Raw genomic sequence first — 20,981 nt, forward strand, 5'->3', positions numbered from 1 at the left:
ATGGCTGTGCAATAGGCTAATTCTAATCGAAGGCAATAAGGAAACAAAACGTATGACACTTTAAATTGTGAAGCATTCATCAGCCTATTTCGGATTCAACAACTATTGAATCCACTCTGACATTTGTGAAAATCATCCTAGTCATTTCTGATAAATCCTTGTGAGCTTCGTTTTGGAGTTTTTAACCGCTACTGAGAAGATTTTGAAGAAATGAAATTTTCAGCACCCAGTTTTCCCAGACCTGGCAGTGGAATCTTGATAAAATTGATTAGGATCATATGTTATCATAAGACATTTGAATATAAGTTCGTTAAAATCAGTTTAGCGTTCTCTAAGCCATTGAAGTGATTTTCAGTTCGAAACCGTTATACACTGAGGTCTTTTTTATGCGAATTTTCAGAGTTATGCGGTTTTTTTTATGCAAAGTTTTAGAGTTATGCGGTTTTTTATGCGATTTTTCAAAGTTATGCGGTTTCCTTTCTGCGGTTTTTTATGCGAAGTTTTAGAGTTATGCGGTTTTTTTATGCGAATTTTCAGAGTTATGTGTTTTTTTATGCGGTACGTAAACTCGCATAAAAAAGACTTCAGTGTATTTGAGTTAAATTTGGTTGATAAATAATTACAAAATTTGCAAACTAGAAGAACTTGCTTCTTTTTACATATTCACTAATAAAAACACGCTCTTGAAACTGATACATTTAGTACTCATCACTTTGTGATTCTGGAACCGGTCGAATCCGGGCTATATTATATGAGAAAAGTAAAAATCGATTCATCGAAAGAAATGGGCTTACTTTTTTGTGCCGGAAGGTGTAAAATCTTTAGTTAGCTTAAGTACTACATTCCGTTTCGATTTGATGTCGTTCCGCTTCCCACCAGTTCCTGGTTCCGATCGGGAGTCATCCGATCCCGAAAGTGTTTCAAAACACTACTTCGAGTAAATTTAAGTCATGAGGCGACATATACGGATTTGACACACATTCGAATTTTTTCTCTCATTTTTTACATATTTAAATCCATTTTTCCAAGAAATATGCTTCTGTGTCAGCAAGCCGTATGCCAAATGTTTACACACAGAATGATATTGCGTTAGCGGTGTATGTTACAACTGTACATTGACAAATAAAAACGAAGTATTGAATAAATCATGGGTATATAGGGGGACGGGTATAGTGTGATGGGTTATTTGATGCCTTTGACGAAGCCCACCTGGTTTCGATTCCCAACCTCGCATATAGAATCAGAAAGTTTTTCTGGTTCGTAGAGGCAAAAGACCTTAAGGTTAAAACATCTATAATCGAAACACAAACAAAACCATGCGTAGATTATTCTGTGTGCATATCTTACTCCAATCATCAGTATCAGTGTGAAAGAGTTTTTCTTTCGATGTTGAAAAATTGAATAAGTACACAGATAAAAATATTTTGTGAATTTACATTTATTTTCATGCACATATTTGGAGCAGGTAATTGAATGGAAAGTTACATTACAAAACTAAGCGATTTGTAAATATACAGCCTTGTTCAATGAAAAAGTAAATGCATTTCAATGTAATTTTACATCAATCATGGTTTTAAATCAGATTTTCGTTTCATCTGACGTCTGTTTAATAGTACTATCGGTTTACATGTCGTGTAAGTTTCATCTTTTCTTTCTGTGTATGGCTTCATATTCTTCGTGTAACTATTCATTCACCCATCATCGCTATACTAATGCCCATCATGTCTATACTAATGCCCGTCTCGAACAACGTTGAACTATTCACTGCACGAAAGAGAGAAGGGTGAAAATCAGGGTTTGGAATATTCATTCACCGGCGAGTGAATATATAGTTTCCATTGCAATGTGAGCGAATAATTCTTCCGCTCACAAAGAGGACACCTTTCCAGTCAAAAAGAACTACACAAACAAAATGCTAGTGGAAGTAAATGTATTCCACATACGCACAGATGGTATAGTGTGTGCAGAAGCCGTGAATATAATTTTCTCTCTCGTGATCTGAACGTCGTTCTTCTCACAAAACAATTCATTGCAAGTAAACTATTTTCACGGGGCTAGAAAGTGATGAATATTATATCTTCAGTTTTCGTTAACAGACTGATGACTGTCTTTCCGAACGCGAACGGCTGTTAATGATGACTTTATGCCACAGAAAGTGTTGCATATCCCTTATTTAATTCATGACTGAGCTGCCGGTGTGTGCATGTATTGGAAATCCCAGGTCCGGGTTAAAATCCATTTGGTTGCTACCGATATACCTCACCGAGTTTTTCTCGGCGTCGACGGTGCGAAAAACTCGGCGAGGAATATCGGCGCCAACCAACTGGATTTTGTCACGGATCCGGGATTCCAATACATGCACACGCCGGCAGCTCAGTCATCGCCGATTAGGAAAAAACTGTCCCGGATAGTCCCGAATGGTCCCGTCCCGGTCGTCCTGGAATAGTGCGTTTTACTCTTCGAATTGGTTCGAATAGCGTCACTGCGATGATCGTTGGATTCGGTTCTTCGCGAAGCATTCTTCATCTAATAAATTTATCATATCACGTTAGGTAGCAACAATGTGGGAGTGCTGGGATTTGTTTCATCATACACACATAAGACTATGGTACTAATACAGAGGAAAACGATTCAATTTACTTGTTTCAAAGACGAACGATCATCGCGAATTAGGTTTTGACGATGATCGCTGCATGAATATTCGTTCCACATTCAAGTTATGTCATTCGGGGGTATGTTCAATGCGCATAACAACTGCAAGGAATAGATCTTCATGCAAGCTACGAAGCAGCGTCGGCTTCGTTCGCACCCGAATATACGGACAACTCCGAATACCACAGCGATTATCGAACAAAGACTAAGGGAAACGAACGATGATCATTGGCGTTCGTTGTATTTTAGATATTCGAGCAGCATTGAAAAAAGTCAGAACTTCGGATCGGTTTGTTGAGGGAAAGGTGTGTTGCCTAGTTCCGATAATTTTTAGAATACGAGAAACAGTGCATTAAAACTGCCATTACTAATGTTTTGAACATAACTGTTTTTGTATTTTGATAATGATGCAGTCCATTTTTACCACTTTCGCACTTTTATGTATTTATAAATAATAATACGAAAAATATTCCTTTTTTCAGAAAAAGAGAAACACCCACTATTGGATTTCATTGAAGGAAATGACAACGCCGGCAACGATTACGAAGAGGATGATGAAGACGAAGAAGGTACGGATTTATGAATTTGATTTTACGCATGATACTATGAACGTACATGAAAGAAAAGCAGAAACATGACAAATACGTTCAGATTATAGGATAACAGAGGTGTTTTGGGTTACTTTAGAATTAATTTTATTTTGACCCACTTTGTGAAAATATCCACCAAATGTTTTAATGTCTTTGAAAAACCCTTCTGCAATAGATAATTGATTGTGATTAGCTTCAAATTGATGCAACATGGGTTACTTAACATCGGTTAAATCCATAAAGTTTGTGGGCCAAAATATATGAAGTGGCCAAAATACCTCTGTTACCCTATTACTTTTTATAGTCTTAAGTAGTCATATTCTTTGAAGAATATAGCAGAAGTTTCCAGTGCATCTTTGAAACACGTTTCATTTGTATACTTTCATTGCTTTGTTTGTGTGAATATGTTTGTTTCTGTTAGAGCAATCTAGTGTTCGTTTCTCCAACCATACTCAAGGGTTACCAATGAAGAGGGAACATTCTTTTAAACTCTTATAAACTGCTGCGGCTTGTCATTTGAAACAGCAAAAAAACCTTCATTTTTACTCATCGAAATCAGTAAAACCCGGGTTGGTGGTTCAATGCATAGGGCACTGGTCTAACAAACCAGTTGTCGTATGTTCGTGCCCCGACCTGGATGGATTCGTAGTGTCAGTACACTCTGAATCGGCTGCGAAGTCTGTTGATGAAACAGGAGGTCAAATTCCACTACAGGAATGTAATACCAAGGAATCAGTAAAACCTCCATTTTCACTCATTGAAATCTTTCCACATTTTTCCAAAATATTAGAGGTTCGCTATTTGGTCAATAACGCATTCAGTAAGAAAAAAAAAGCCAATCTATCTCTAGAAAATAGACTTTCATTAATCAAGAACCTTAAATTGTCCTATGCGGATGTATTGTACTAAATTGAATAATTTTATAATTTTAATATCACAATATGTTTAGAGAGCGTATGTTATTAGGCTAATCATAGAATTACTCATTCATTACAGAAGAAACCCGAATGACAGAAACCGACTTCCAGTTTGACGATTTCGCAAAAAGGTTAGTTGTTATTCTTGTTTTGCTTCATTCATTATTGCTTTCTATATTTTTTAAACCAACAATATATAAAAAATTGAATTGACCTTGAAGAAAAGGAGTAACGAAACCCTTTTTCCTTGTTTCTAAATAAACAATAAAACGGTGGCAATTTATTTCTTTGAAGTTTTGCCTTTCTCATAAGGCTATGCAATCACCGAGGTCCGGATGGCCGAGGGTCATATACCATGCGATTCAGCTCGACGAATTGAGCCAAACGTCTCGTACTTGTGTACGAGTGTGAGTGTGTGACAAAAATATGCACTGATTTTTCTCCGAGATAGTTGAAATGATTTCAACAAACTTAGGTTCAAATGAAAGGCACTGTTGTCCAATGAATTTTTTTAAATTTCGTATGAATCAGTGTTCCGTCCTCGCAATTACAGGGCGACGTGCGAAAAAACTGCTAATTCAATAGTTTGATTCTAGAGAAGAACGTGTTAAAATGCGCTAATTTCTGAAAAATTGCAAATAAATTTCTTTATTTAACAGGTCTCGCAAGCTGACAACCACACAAACTCACACTGACTACACCGGTCCCCGAAATCCGGTTCTGGAAGTACCAGAGATAGTGGTTAAAAATCTCCAGAACGGAACTCACTTACATATCTACTTGATGGTTTAACCGATTATCTCAAGCTTTGCTTCAAATGAAATATGTTGATCTTTCGGTTTTGAAGTTACAGTTGATAAGAGTTTGAAATTTGAAGTCGTCCAATGTATAGGTCATGTAAGTTGCTGGCCATACGAATAGGCCTTTTCTATACTGGTCCCCGGAATGCATTTCCGGGAGTAACGGAAATAGGAATCGAATTCTCCCAACCGTCATTTAGGTCGATGCTGCAACAAACTGAAAAGATCTTCTAATTCTGACTCAAAACTAGATTATTTTTAGTATATGCTAGTTTACGCTCAAACAAACTTCCCTGTTTCTATTCAATGAGCAGTTTTACCATAGTAATGCTTCTGAGAATACGAGTAATATGAGAAACACAACATCACACCTCTGCACAGTGGTTTGAATCGACAAAAACGTGAACTTAATTCTCTAGCTGCTAAACCGTTGATCCTATATACATAGTTCCTTTGGAAAACTCATTCACAAAAATATACCTCGTGATTTGATAACAATAAAAAATATGCAAAGCCTACAGTTCATTTCAACAACTTTTTTCCCTTAAGAGATAGAAAAACCATGTCTTCGACAAAATTTTAGAACTTCCAACGAGAAAAAACTTTGCCGAAAAAACTATAGGTCTAATGCAGAAAATTTAGGATATATGAAGCATTTTCGTTTGAAACCACTTAAAATCAATTTTTTGTACATAACTTTTTTCGCAAATATTTTCAGTGTCTTCTATGTTCAAGACAATTACTAAAAACTTAGAATTACACATTTTTGTTGAAGACTGTGCACGGTTTGGCCTTTTCCCTGAAAAGTTATTTAACATTTAAACTTTTATATCCACTAAATTTAACTACTAATAGGAAGCTGGGTCGCAGACCAAAAGGCACATACATATACTTTTTGGAAAGCTTAAATCAAGTAACATATAGTTACGAAGTGTGTAGTGAATTAAGTTCACGTTTTTGTCGATTCAAACCACTGTGCTCTGGGTGGATCCCAACCGTGTTTTTAATTTTGTAAGCCACTAACAAGAGATGCTCCATCAAAAAATTTATTTCGCAAAATAGTCAACGACGAAACAAATTCAAAATTATTAAAAGAATAATAATTGATTTGGAGGAAATTTGATCGATTTCTATTTCCAGCTAGGTAAGATGTGAGAAATGTACGTTTAAAAATCAAAGTCTTAGGCTTGGGAATCGCCGACCGGTAGGTTTTGGTTCGCGAAACATGTTTCGATCTGCTGGTTGTACAGATGGTAACTTGTTTCGTCCGAGACGACAGTTTAGACGTCAAATCTCTTGTGTAATTAATAGAAATGTGTCTTGCAAATAGCATTAACTTTACGTCTGTTCAGCGGATTATGTTGATCCGTGGGTTTGCGTCAGCAGTTCAACATAGTCCATAATCTGCTGATTCACTGGTGAGTCGAATACGAAACATAAACATGCGAAATGGTTTTGTGCGCTTAGCATAAATTTGGTGGTAAAAATAAACTTTTTACCCTCCAAATTACACAGATAAAAGGCTTTTTATCCACTGTTTCTAATTTTCCAAAGCAGCATCAGCAAGATGCAAAATTCTCAAATACACTAATGAATCGAATGTCATGAAATTTTTACAGATGACATTTCTAATTAGTGGCGCCATCTGTTCGTTAGATCGGGGACTTTTTCCTTTCCAAATAAGCGTTTATACATGATAGATCCCAGTAGTCATCTCATATATTCAAAACTTAAGTGAGTGAGTGAGATCTGCTGTGTTTGCTCAATCCATTTATTCAGAGGGTTAGATGAAAATAGGTGCATTCGCTTTGAGTTTTCGCGCTGCTGAAATAGCACTATGGTAAAATTGTCGAACTTATTTTTCTGTGGTATAGCTTCTTAGAGCCTAAGTGATTTTATCACAATCATTTAGGGATTAGCCTTATTTTGTACTTAATGCACATTACCGTTTTTAGTTTTCTTTTCGTTTCGTCTTAGGCTCAGTTGATAACAGTTTATGTTGAACGTTTCCGCTTGGCACGTCAGTATATACATTCAACCTCGGTGCAAAACAGAAAATTGCATTACAAAATAACAGAATCTTTACGTGCTTTGCGGTTAATGTAGAACTACTAGGTGGTATAACAGTTCAACATAAACTGTCACACACTGATGAGTCTAGTAAACGTAGCGAAATCTAATGTCCTTTTCATTTGATGCCAAATCTAACCCAGTTTCCACCATAACTGCTGTCAAACCGTTTGTTTGAAGCCAGTTTCAACGTCATTGAACTGAAAATTGAGTCAGTTTTGAAACTGATTCTCATATCAAGTTTTCTCACACCCCCGTTTCTAAGTGCGAACCCAACATAATTTCGTGCAAATAGTCTGTTTGATGAAACTACCCTGGGTTAGTTTCAGTTTTCTTAAGGGAAAACGACATAAATAAAATAGCATAAATTTGTATGGCTGCTTCAGAAAAGGGTTGTTTTGGCAATGTAGAACGATTAATTGTTTGAAATGGCTATTGATTTATATTATTTTTGACTTTCATGAAATCACAAACACTACTTTAAATTAATCAATGTAGCGTGTACTGCACGCTGTAATTGCTACCAATGACAGTGTTATCATTCCAGTCGTAGTCGTCTATAAGCTTTCACGTCAGGGTCAATTGGATAAAATTTCCCGCTTCAACTGATTCCAATGTTTGATCGATTTCTATTGGGTCGATGACTTTCAATGTCCAGATGTCATGTATTCCACATTACACACCACCTCGGCTTGCATACTGTATAGGCGCTCTTATACTGCCATTCATTAGAAGAGAAATCTTACTAACATAAGTCTAGTCAGACCGTTTATTATTACTTCCGTTTCTGATTAGGAAAACAAGCAGATTATTTGTTCGTGTGTATTTCTGTTCTCCGCATGGCCCCGGGATCCAGTTATAGGGTAAGATGTTATAAAATACGTCTCTGAAGAAAGGAAACGGTGAAATGTGTTTTTTTTTCAATCAAAATAAAAATATTTCGTAGATTTCTGTACATTCGGTGGAAATAAGATGATTGAACGTCGTATCGACGTATCGTCGTGTTGACATTAGACTATCTTTTATAAACAATCTAAAGTTTAAAAAATATATTGCTTAGCTTCCTTATCGTTTTAAACCGTGAACAGAGAGACCCTACTAAAGGAGAGAGTTGCTAAATTAGATTAAAAATACTGAATCTAAACCAGGAAGTCGAGCATTTTACACAGCCACAGGTCATTTTATACTAGTTTACCCTATCCGGAAGTGGTGCGACCAAGCATAAATAATAATACAGTATCAAATCGCAGCCCTACACATTCGTGATAATTGGCAAAGAGAACCAAGCCTTTGTATGTAGCACATGCATTTACTGGAGAGACATCCGCAAATTGTTTTCACAACTGGTGTCTTTCTACTTCGTGAACCAAACTTTCAACGAACCGAAAGACTTCAGTGTAGACAATATGTGCCTCGAACTAGTCTAGTATGATACTTCGATACATGACACACGAGAGTTCATTTCAGGATTAGTTATGGTCATTCCAATAACAGATATTAATTGCTATGATTTGGGATGTCTCGGGTAATGAGAGATAGATTTCAATGAGGACAAGCTACGTTACTTTTGCATTGTATTTGATTGATTTAATACTTCAATGATTCGAGATACAGGGAAGAGTCGATTTTGTAAGCCTTTGATCATAGTTTGGGTTGATACCAGCAAAAATGATTTTAGACACGGATGCGTCCTTTCTTGTATTTTACATGGAAGTTTTTGTTTCTATTTAAATGTTGAAATCAAGACCATATATCCCCAGTATCAAACAACTTTTATGTTTTGTTCCTTCTACGCTAATGAATTCATTCGGATCTTGCTAGAAGCATATTCATAGTGGCTAGTGCAGCCAGAACCGTGTTCTGCTGCTACAGCAAACACAAGATTCCAAAACAAGATCGCGCGGCTTATAACTTCATCTAAGTTACACACCACACGGGATGTAGCAAAACCCACTAAGGCACCGTTCAAAATAGCAGCTGTAACAAATATATTCAAATAAAGTTGTTTTAATAAAATTTATTAACGAGATTAAATTTATATTATTATTAGTATGTTTCACCAAGGCATATGTATGTATATTGTTTTATACATGTTTCCGTCTGGGGGTGTATTATTTGCTTTGTCTGCACCATTTTCCGCTGTTTTTGGAAACGATACAAAACCACTTCAGTGATATTAAAACGAACACTGCAGACGGTCGGATGCTAGCCGGGATTAGACATGGTAAAGGTACAAACAGCTGTGCTATGTGTAAAAAGCAGAATAACTCAGCCTTGCTTTCAAGGGTGTGAGTAACCCGGTTTTCCTACTTCCCTAACGTGGCTTAAAACTTCGAGGCTTATTTTCCAGCTGTAAAAGTTGCCGACAGCAGTAGCACCGGTTCCTGTACCTGATCCGGAAGCCGCCTCCCCGTTATGTAAATTTGTATTTATGTGTATTTACGCATTATTCTGGGTTTAACTGGTTTTAATATTTGGCTGTTGGCGTTTTGGTGGTTGCAACGATTAGAGTAAATGTTGTCTTCTTGGTAATATTTTCAGTAATTTCAGACAGACCGGATCTACCGTAGTGATACGGTGAAATGCAGTTTACCGCAACCTAGTTAAAGTTTGCAGATATTGCGTGTGTAGAAAAACAAGTCCAGTAAATCTGAAAAGAGATACAAAATTTCTTGAATTAACCTTTAGTGTTTTGTAATTTTTGTATGTTTACAAAAGACGGGTAAGGCCATCAACTAGATCTACAGATTACAGTTTTGTAGATTTTCTACGTTTTTTTTACATTGCCACATCGAACGGTTTGCAATATTTAATCCTCATCACCCTGTAATTCTTGAGCCGGAAGTCAAATTCAAATTAAATTAAACAATGCCCTGCGCCAACTATTCCCAACCTGTGCTAACAAGCAGTTTTTTTTTGGGATCTGTGTAGTAATTTTTTGGAGGCCGCGAATCATTTTCACGAAAAATTTTTTCACTATCAGTAATTAATTCTAGCATTACATGTTGTTGTTTTGACCAGAGTTGCCTGATTATTTTTTCAAAAGTTTGCATCACACGCGAATATCTGTATCACATCTGTACTAGAATCTATACTACATTTGTAGAAGAGAATCCTGACTAGAGTTCATGTTTGTAAGCGATAAAAAAAACCTTTTGACATTCCAATCCAAGCCAAAACCAAACAGAAAATAGATATTAATCTGTTTCAATAGGAATACTCAGTATTTTAGTAGAGCGTATCTGTATTACTGTATACACAGATAAAAATATTTTGTGATTTCACATTTATTTTCATGCACATATTTGGAGCAGGTAATTGAATGGAAAATTTCGTTACAAAACTAAGCGATTTGTAAATATACAGCCTTGTTCAATGAAAAAGTAAATGTATTTCAATGTAATTTTACATCAATCATGGTTTTAAATCAGATTTTCGTTTCAACTGATAATAGTACTATTGTACTATTGATTTACATGTCGTGTAAGTTTCATCTTTTCTTTCTGAGTAGAGGCCACAAATCGTTATATTTGACAACATTAGTGTTGCCTTGAAATTCAATATAATAAAGGTTTTCTGTTAATATAATGATCATGTTGTCCTTGAATCATGTTTCCATGGATACTGTGTACACAGAAAGAAATTATGAATTCAACAGGTGACATAATTCTTCAAACGATATAATTCATAACTACTTAACTTCTCAAATGACACAATATTCCATTCGTGCAGAAATTTACTGGCTCCGAGTGTAATTTGCACTCGGCTAGCAAGTGAGACTGTATGAATTTATATGCACGATTTACCAGCTAAGCAGATATGTGCTTCTGTGACTCAGTCGACTAACTGGTGTGCTTTGTGATCTAATGTTTCTCGGTTCAAGTCGTATTGTTGATGTCGATCTTTTGATTTTTATTCCTTTCGTTTTAAAGCCATGTAGTTTTCAATTCACACAATTTTACATGTTCTTGAATATAAATTTGTGTGAAATATGATGCTCCGTTTATGTGCATCTGATAAGATGTAAAATCACAAGAATTTTTCGAACTGTGTAAGTTTCGAAATAGAGTTCAAATATATTTCCAGCGTACAACATTAATTTTAAACGTTGGGATCCGCGGAGAGTTATTACGGTTCCAAAGGAGTCCGCGATATAGAAAGGTTAGGAACAACTGGCCTCGAACTAGTAGGGCTTATTTTAGGGTTGGGTTTCGTCAAAAACAAAGTCAAACGCATTCAGCATACTTTCTTGTGAGCATAATGCCCCGCATCGAACTTTACATATACAAGTCGGTGAGAAAAGTTAGTAAAACTCGTGAAACAGTGGCGTTACTTAACTGAAGACTGATTTGACTATAAGCTGACACGGTCTGGTTTCGGGTAATTGTGCTCGAATCTCTATATGCAAATTCTTAAACACGAACCCGACCCGTACCTGCAGAAAAGTTGAACATTTTCACCCGTTCCTCTTAAACCTGGAATTTTTGAAAATAAGAGCTTCCAAAAAAGACAGTCCTTTCTTTCGATCATACCTATATGAGCCTGCCTAGTCTACTTTTCTTCTGATTCTATTTATAGAATATCAATTCGTTTTTTTTTTTAATTTCATCTCTTTGGTTCTTTTTAATCGTAACTAACCGAAAAATTCCAAGGGAATCAATGAATACACTGTAAAATGAGAAATCGTATGTATATTCAAACCAGTCTATTTCGGTATCTATATTCCCATTAGTTGGTATTGATTGCAGTGAAACGAAGCCAATATTTCACTTTGTATCACTACAACAAAATACATGTAAAAAATGAGCAATGAATTACGATAACAATAGAATCCTAAAATTCAATCTTCGGTTTTAGTATATTTTTATTTTAGTATAAGGCTCAAAGGCTTTGTGTTACTAAATTTCTCAATCCCTTTCTCGAAAACGTACTAGTTTTCAGGATTTAACAAATTTTAATTAGCTTTCAAATATATGTGACGAATCTTTTTATTGTAAGAGCCACTTTATTTCTCCGCATTTATTAGCCAGCCGCCTTATGGCATAAATCTGAAGGCGAAACTTCACCCTCTGAGATGCTGCAGCAATTGGATGGAAAACGAGAATTGACGCTACATAGAAGAAAGATTTTAAGTTTTCCAGAATTTTACTGAAAGCAAACTGCGTCATTATATGCTGCGGGTGGTAAAGCAAACTGTTGCCAGCTGCTGGCAATTTTCAGCAATTCAACGTCGATGACGCTAGCAACGGCTGCTGTTGACAAGGAATAAGTTGAATTGAAGCTTGGGTAAGATAGTCTGTTGACTAGAGTCAGCTACTGCGGTAGCTCAAGTTTTTACTCAAATTATAAAGTATTTATCTTTCCACATCAACAAGAAAGTACCCCGGTTGAAAGCCGAAAAGGCTGGAAGGAAAGTAACAACCCGGTGAGAATACGAACGGAGTGTGTTTGAATAAGCAGCTTGCAAATAATAATCAGTTAAAAAAAACTTCAAAATAACTTAAAAGTAAGTAAGACAGTGTGGATTCCAACAAGTAAGAGTTTGTCTTTCTCCGACATGTCTCATTCATATGATATCCATATAGTGAGTTTGTCAAGCACGAAACGATTCCATGTCAACTGTTTAATTAATTAATCGAACTTTTTTAAACATGTATTATTGCGTTCAAAATAAATCTAATGAGATAAGCACATTTTCCAGTTATAAAACTATAACAATTTACAAAAACATTCTGACCTCAAGATGAATCTTCTGTGCATCAATTCAGACGTACAAATCCAATTTTCAACGTGTGCAGAAAACATAATTGATGGCCGGGATATAAAAGTTGATCGCTTTGCAGGCAGTCTTCAAACCAGGATTCGAGTACCACAACTCCGCTCAAGGGGTTAGAGGTTTTCTGGCCAGAAAAACCACAAGGTTGAGATTTTTAACGTAGAAAAAAACATATAACTTTAATGCAACAAATCTTTTCTGGTCTATTTCCAAAATTAAGTTTCCGGTCGTTAAGTTAGTTGAATCAATGCGTGGTATAGTTTTGCGACTTAGGGTCTTCATGCAATATATTAAGCAAGAACATCAGATAAAACAAATCGCGCAATTTTTTCTTTGTTTGAACAATAGTTTAGACCCTCAAAATGCATATTTGGATTGTTTTTGTAGTTAAAATGTAAATATTACATGTGAAATATGCTGTTCCATTAAATCCGCTTCATTCGAAAGCACTTACAGGAAGAATTATTTAAAAATTACTTGACCGATTTTCATAAAAATTTGACTAATTATTGCTTTGGTGTATTTCCAGGTCGTTTTCGTATTTAAAAAATAATAGTTATAGACAAAGGGTATGTATGCAGCCGAACAACAGTCTGTGTGCAGTCGAAAATATAAAATTTTAATTAAGGATGCATCACTTTAATAAAAACAATGATATTGCGTTCTTTAGGAAAGTAGTAAACGAAAAAGAAAACAAAACTGTTCCCAATCCACGTAGTGTGATAACGCCTTCTTCTTGTCATTATCGATAAAATATATTGTTTTCAAAAACGAAACTCGAACCTCGATTCCTCGAATATCAATAATTGCTCGTATTAGATTTTGTGAACTTTTTCTGCTTCGCTTCCAGAATTGCAACGGTGCATATGGGGCATTCCACGCAAAATCAGCCACCCAAAATTTTGTTTTTCATCTATTTTTTTTTCGGTAAAGAACTCGAAAATATTCGACACGTATTTCTTCATTTCAATATAGTACGAGGAATTTTCGAGATATGTTTTTTTGAAGGTTCGCGTTTACAAAAAGAGCCTTTTTTCAACAGCCTATACTGTAAAATCTAATAAAGATACAAAAATTCGTCCAAGACATTTAATGTGCGTCCTTTTCTTAGCTTTCAAATAAGCGATTCTATAAAACAACCTTTAAAGTTAATTTAATGAAAAAAGTTAAAAATTAATAAACATATAAAAAAATCAAACTTGAGGCCTAATTTTTTTTCTTTTTTTAGTTAAAAAAAGCCTTGAGGGTTTAACTCAATCTCGGCTAAGTTTCTGAGTGGAAAGATTAATACTTTCAGAGCAGTGAATTTTTCAATCACGATCCGCACGCGCGGAGTGTAAAGCAGTGCAACTCGCTCGACTACGGCCATAACTTGCCGACACATGTCGCGCCACTGATCGAATATTTTCGAGTTCTTTACCGAAAAAAATAGTTAGATTTGAGTGGCTGATTTTGCGTGGAATGCCTCATATATACTAAAATTTGACTTACCGATGACAAATCTATTCTACAGGGTCCGGCACTCGAAGTGTAACCAATTAAAAAGGCCATAAATTCAGTTTGGAAAATTACTTTTACTTAATTCAAAGTACAAAATGTGTAAAAATAATACAAAATTCAGAATCAATTTACTTTTGCTCGATATGACCACCTTTTGCCTTGACTTGATGACTTGAGAGAGCGAAGGAGTTGCTTCGTTTGGCCGAATGTGACTTGCAGGTATTTTGGCCCACTCGCGGACAATAACTTTTTTCAGCGCCTCGAGACTGGTGTATCTTTTAGTTCGGACTTTGCTCTCCAAAATGGCCCAAGGAGAATAATCCATTGGATTCGCATCTGGTGAATTCGAGAGCCATTGTGTGGACGTGATGAAGTTCGGAACGTTGTTTTTCAGCCATTCTTGGTTCACTCGAGCTTTGTGAGACGGTGCCGAGTTCTGCTGAAACGTCCATGGTCTGCCACCGAGATGTTTGCCTGCCCACGGCTTCAAAGCAACCTCCAGAATACTTTCCCGATAATATGTCGCATTTACCTTGACGCCAGGTTCGATGAAAACGATTGGAGAGCGCCCATCTGCGGTTACAGCGACCCAAAACATTATCTGTTGCGGGTGCTGCCTCCTGGTGGCCATTCGATTACTCAAATCCTCGTATGAACGGTCGGTCAAGTAAACCCTATCGTTTTGAGAGTTTACGAATTGCTCAATTGGAAAAATTTTCTCGTCAGAAAATACAATGTTCGGAAATTGACCGCTTTCGGCCAAACGAAGCAACTCCTTCGCTCTCTCAAGTCATCAAGTCAAGGCAAATGGTGGTCATATCGAGCAAAAGTGAATTGATTCTGAATTTTGTATTATTTTTACACATTTTGTACTTTGAATTAAGTAAAAGTAATTTTCCAAACTGAATTTATGGCCTTTTTAATTGGTTACACTTCGAGTGCCGGACCCTGTATACACAAATAACGCTCAGAAATAGTAAAATAATACAACAAACAATTATACAGTTGTTTTTTTTTGTAGATTTACACACTCGGTGGAGAAAATTTCGCAAAATTAATTCATTAAATTATTCTACCATTATTTATTTATCTACGCCATAACTTCAATTCTGGACACTCTGGAACTGAATTTAAGAAATAAATTCTGATTTTGGCACCGAATTCAGTTGTAAAATTCAGGTTCAAAGTTCAGATCAAGAATTCAATTCATGAACTTACCGAACATGAATTAAGGTATTCAGGAATTCAGTTTCAATTCCAGTATGCAGCATGTTCTGAATTATAAACTTGAGTTCTGGAAATGAGTTCTGAAACTGAATTCAGGAATTATATTATGGTTCAGAAGTGGTTCCAAAATTCTGGTTCGGAGTCTAGATCTAAAATTTTGTTCCAGAATCCCAATCTGGAATTTACATCTTGAATATTTGATCCAGAGTTCCAAAGCTGAATTTCTGAATCAGAATTCTGAAATTGAGTTTCTGAATCAGAATTCTGGATACGAATTCTGAACTTAAATTAAGGTACTAAGCTCAGTTCCAAGAAACTAGTTCCAGAATATAGAGTTTGGATTCAGTTCCATAGCATTAGTTTTTAAATGCCCAGTTTTGAATTCAGTTCCAAACTTCAGTTTAAGAATCAAATTTAATCCAAGTTATTATCCAGAATCCAACCCAAATGGGGCTTTATCAGCCAGAAGGTCTGTTTTGCCGCTGCTGGTTGAAGGCGATTACTCTACACGATGTCCGAGAAGTGTATGAGAGCGCAACTTGAGCTTTTGAGGCTTTATACTATGCAGAAGGCCTGTTGTTGCTGTTAGTGAAAGGCTCTCACCACGACGTCCATTCCCGGTTAACGCACAGGAAGATTCAATCAATTTTCATCAATTCGTCATTTTTTGAAAAATATTTTTCTGAAAATCAATTTGTTATTGACAAATAAACAGAGACAAAATCAAAGCGTTGTAACTTATCTAGTCTTTCTAAAATAAAGTCAAGCTACATTTTACCACAACACAGGATGTTTTACCTAGATTCGATTCCGAACCCCAAGGGGCGAATGGCCACAAAGAATCTTTCCAAAATCTGGAGTCATGACACTTGGTTCATTTGATTAGCGCCATATACTCTGAACCGCCGACCTGGGCTAAAACATCTATAATCAGTTTAACAAAAAGAAACCTGTATAAACCTGTACTACATGGAATGAAAAGTCCCAGACCTTTCACAATAAAGACGTGAATAGTTTCGAACCGTGTATATTTTTGTTGGGAACAAGCCTCTAGATGGCCCAGTACCAAATTTCATGACAATCTATCTACTAATGTTTGAATAACAACTGATCTGTCAGACGAGTTCTAGTTTTCATTAAGCTATGGAAAAAGACGCACCAGCGCATTCATGCATAAATGCAACGGTGAATTGAATATTTTGAAGACCTTGACAAATCTATTTTTTGTAAAGGGCATCAAAATGTTGGAGAGTCGATGGCACAAGTATATGGAGCTAGAGATTATTCTGAAAAATAAAGTTTTCACAGTAAAAAAATCGACTTTTTCTTTGTTATGACTGGGACTTCTCATTTCCATGTAGTATATCTCTGGAACTAGAAGTCCCAACCAGCTTCACCGGTTCAACAAAAAGTCTGCTGCACCGTATTCCCACTGGTGACGAAAGATTGATTTTTTGTCCAGGACATATAATTTCCCTAAACGCAAGAAATCGTAGGTGAATCAAGGCGAAGCATCGTCGGCACGGTCAAATCGATACGACCTTAAGGGAATGGTGTGTGTGGTGGGACCAAACCGGTGTGATCTATTTTATGCTGCTGAGTTTGGTGGAAATGTCAACAGTGTTCATCTCCACCGGTTTGAACGATTCAAAACGAGCAACTGCGAAAAATATACCAGTATAGAGAGATCAACAGAAAAAGATGGATTTGCTCCACGACAATGCACCATCGCACAAGTCGGAAGGCGTTCGTTAGACTCTGAGAAGTCTTCAGTAGGAAGTACTTCACTATACCTTACCTTACTCACCAGACCTGCCTTTGTGAAAATGACTCATCCAGTGGTCCAACATCAAAGACAATCAATTCTTCTGACAAGGTATTCACAAATTACCAAAAAGACGGCAGAATCAGGCCTGCTTTTCGTGTAAAATTAACCCTATCCTTACACACTATTCAATGAACTACGATACGAAGAAACTAATCGATGGCATGACTCATTTCTCGTAACTTTTTCTCCCCATCTATAAAAAAACGAACGACGATTCCACCGAAGTTTTTCCACATCATGCGATTCGTTTTACTGAGCTTACTCGTGAAATGTTTACAATAAGTTTGGTAACAAATTCATTAGGCAAAAGGCGGGTTTGTTTAATAGATACAATTTGATTTCCTGAGTGCTTTACTCGTTGATTTTTTATTTGAAATCACACTTGGCTTACGATGATCAATCACATGTAATATGTTACCAAAGAAAAAGCAAACCAAATATCGAATAGTACTCAACAAAAAAAGGCTTTGCATTTCGATTGTCACGTTGGATATAAATTGTAATAAAAGTAAACAGCATTGCCGAAAAATTTTACGCCAGCTAATTTTCTATTTGGTGAATAGTCAATAGTGAAATTAAGGTTTCCTCATAACAAGCCAGAATTTCGTAGATAGATAAAAGATTTCACACAACTGTCAACAAAAAAATCAAACTGAGTTTCCGTAACCGATCGAACAAGCTGCAGCAGCAATGACCAGTAAAATCGAAGTATTAAGGTTACATCTTAAAAAGCTTTATCATCCGACCATCCGGTGCTACTTTATGTGAAATGGAATGACGCATAGTACGGTTTTCGCGGTTTCTGGTTTTGAAATATAAAACACGTCCTCTTGATCCTAGCACCCCCACCATAGCGAGTATATACAATTGTTCTGTGTCAGCACGGCTGCTGCGGTGATGATGGTGACACATGTGGCACACGTTAAAATATATCATTTCCCCTACCAAGACGGAATGTCGGAGAATATTTTAGTGTCAGTCATGGTGGTCTTTCGCTTTTGTTTACTTTGAATTAGGCACACTTACGTGCGACATTTATGAGATTATTCAAATTTAAGTTTTATGCATGGTATGCTTTTGCACCCTCGGTGCTGGAACATGACATCCATGTATCAGGCAATACGGGAGAAATCCATTCTCTTACGAAATTATAACACCTCAACACTAGCGCCACCAAAGTGACAGCGAAAAGCAGACGTTAACATTCGAACATAACTTTGCATCGAAGAATTGAAAAAAAAAGAAAATTACTACACTTAGTACATTTAAACAAATAGAAAAACAGAAAAAAATATATTAATAGAAAACAATTGTGATAAATATTTTAAAACTTCACAGTTATCAACGGATCAATTCAAACTAATCTGTATTGCTAAATTTAACGCTTTAAGTCAATGTTTTTTTACTCACATATTACACAGACGAAACAATTATACTGACATAATTTGTAAAAAGTTTATAAAACTTGAAATCTGTTGAATGAGGTGGAACATCTACAGCATATGATATCTTTGTCCGGAAGCTAAAGTACCTACATTCAAAACAAACGAAGTGTGGCAGTTCGGTGGCTTAACAAAGCAGAGCAACTTCCAACCGAGGTTTCAGCCGGGATGTCTCGCATAAAATTAATTAGATTTTATTTCGCAATTAATCTCGTATGCCCACAGTTGTTGCACAGCACCTCGCCGAATTATAACGCCTTGTAATGATGCCAGGTTGTGATTTATGATTTAGGAAATCAGACCTTCCTTCATGACGGAGCATAAGGCGTGCTGCAGTGCTTCTTTGTGAATAGCTCCTTTCGCCCGTATCAGGTGTTTTATATGCGGAGATAATTTTATCACATCCGAGCAAAATAGGTATGATATCAAACAAGTGGCATCCAACCTAGTGGTAAAATAAGCAATTTTTTTAATGTGCCTTCCGTTTTTCAACTTAACAATGAATGTTTCCTGCTGTTGACGATATATCCCTCTATGTTTGCATCATCAACAAGATTTTTTGAATATAGAACTTTCAATTGGCAAAACGATTTTCGTTGACAGGAGAAAGTTGTATGGAAGTAGGAAATGCGGAAGTCGCAGAAGTATTTCAAAATTAACGTATCCAATATTTGATGATACTAAAGCTTACTTCAACTAATCGTTAAGAACCTTACTGTTAAGAAACGTTGAACAACCTGACTGTCGGAACACAAACAAATTTACAACAGATTCTCTGTTGAACTGATTTTACTCCACACGGAAACGCATAGATTTCTCCTTGGAACACAGTGAAACATTTACCGAGAGAATGTGATTGCTATAGTCTCATTTCATGACAATATACACCAGCACGACTCTTCATCAGAGAACCGTCCATCTAACAAAGTATTGTCGTTTTCGCTTGATGCCAAACCTGACCCAGTTTCTACTCTAACTGCTGTCAAACCGTTTGTTTGAAGCCATTTTCGAACCTAATTTCAACGTTGTTGAACTGAAAATCGAGTCAGTTTCGAACCTGGTTTTTATATTATTTTGCTAAGTGCGAAATCAACACAGTTTCGTGGAAAGTGTTTGTTTGATGAAACTACCCAGGGGTCAATTTTAGTTTTCTCAAGCGATAACGACATATGTTTTCATCAAGTTGTTGTTCCAATCAGACAACCACTCTTCACGAATCTTTCCATATACAGGGTGGCAAGTGACCGGGAAAATCGGGAAAACTGGGAAAAAGTCGGGAATTTTGTTTTACCGGGAAAAACCGGGAAAAAGTCGGGAATTTTAGTGAAAAACCGGGAAAAATATTACTAGCTCACATTTGAGTAACAGTTGTTAGCGTGATGTTTTTTTTTCAACAAGAGACAATACCCAATTTTACATTTAAGCGAGATGTTTAGTAAAAGGGTTTAAACAACTCATTGTCCTGTACAGGTTCTATGCCTGCACCCCAATTATATGATAAAAGAACAAATATTGAACTCACTTGCAAAATTAATGCCAAACTCTCAAGATAACATCGAGAAAACTTAAAAAAAATATTCAAATTCTTAGGAGCCTCCATGTTTTTAAGTTTGCTAATGATTGCCCTTACTTCATCATAATTTGTCGTAGTAATGTCATCTTGTGTTATGCTCATATTTCTATGAGATGTCAATAGGACTCACAAAATTATAGAAGTTGTCGACTTCGATCTTATCCACCGTTTACAGGGAGTATTTGAGTTCCTTCTTTGAGTGCTGAAACTGGTTTCTAATGACCAGTATAGAACCTTAGAATGGTTTAGAATATGGATTGATTTGCTCGGTGATGCTATGTTTCATTTTCTTTTAAAGGTCATCAATTTTTTATTTCTACAAACGATAAAATTCATAACTACTTAAATTTTCAAACGGATATGGGCTTCTGTGGTTCAGTCGATTACCTAGCGTGTTTTGTGATCTAATGTTTCTCGGTTCAAGTCGCCCTGCTGCTATCGATCTTTTGTTTTTTTTTATTTTCAAATGACACAACTTTACCTGTTCATGAATATAAATCTGTATGACTTACGATGCTCAACTATTCCATTGTAGGATCACAATAACGTTGATATTGATGTAGATGAAGGACAATTGAATTTAGTTTAAACTTACTGATAGACTCC

The 20,981-nt window shown here is 36.2% G+C and overlaps 1 protein-coding gene across 1 annotated transcript in view; it reads left to right on the forward strand.

Annotated features, from left to right (window-relative positions):
• LOC131425145 (protein timeless homolog) overlaps window positions 1-20,981 on the forward strand; it is a 165,296-nt gene that overhangs the window by 91,761 nt on the left and 52,554 nt on the right. The window contains exons 9-10 of the mRNA XM_058586769.1: window positions 3,135-3,221; window positions 4,239-4,290. Coding sequence (XP_058442752.1) covers window positions 3,135-3,221; window positions 4,239-4,290 — 139 coding nt within the window. The remainder of the gene's footprint in view (window positions 1-3,134; window positions 3,222-4,238; window positions 4,291-20,981) is intronic.

Source organism: Malaya genurostris, chromosome 1, assembly GCF_030247185.1.
Source record: "Malaya genurostris strain Urasoe2022 chromosome 1, Malgen_1.1, whole genome shotgun sequence".
NCBI lineage: Eukaryota > Metazoa > Arthropoda > Insecta > Diptera > Culicidae > Malaya > Malaya genurostris.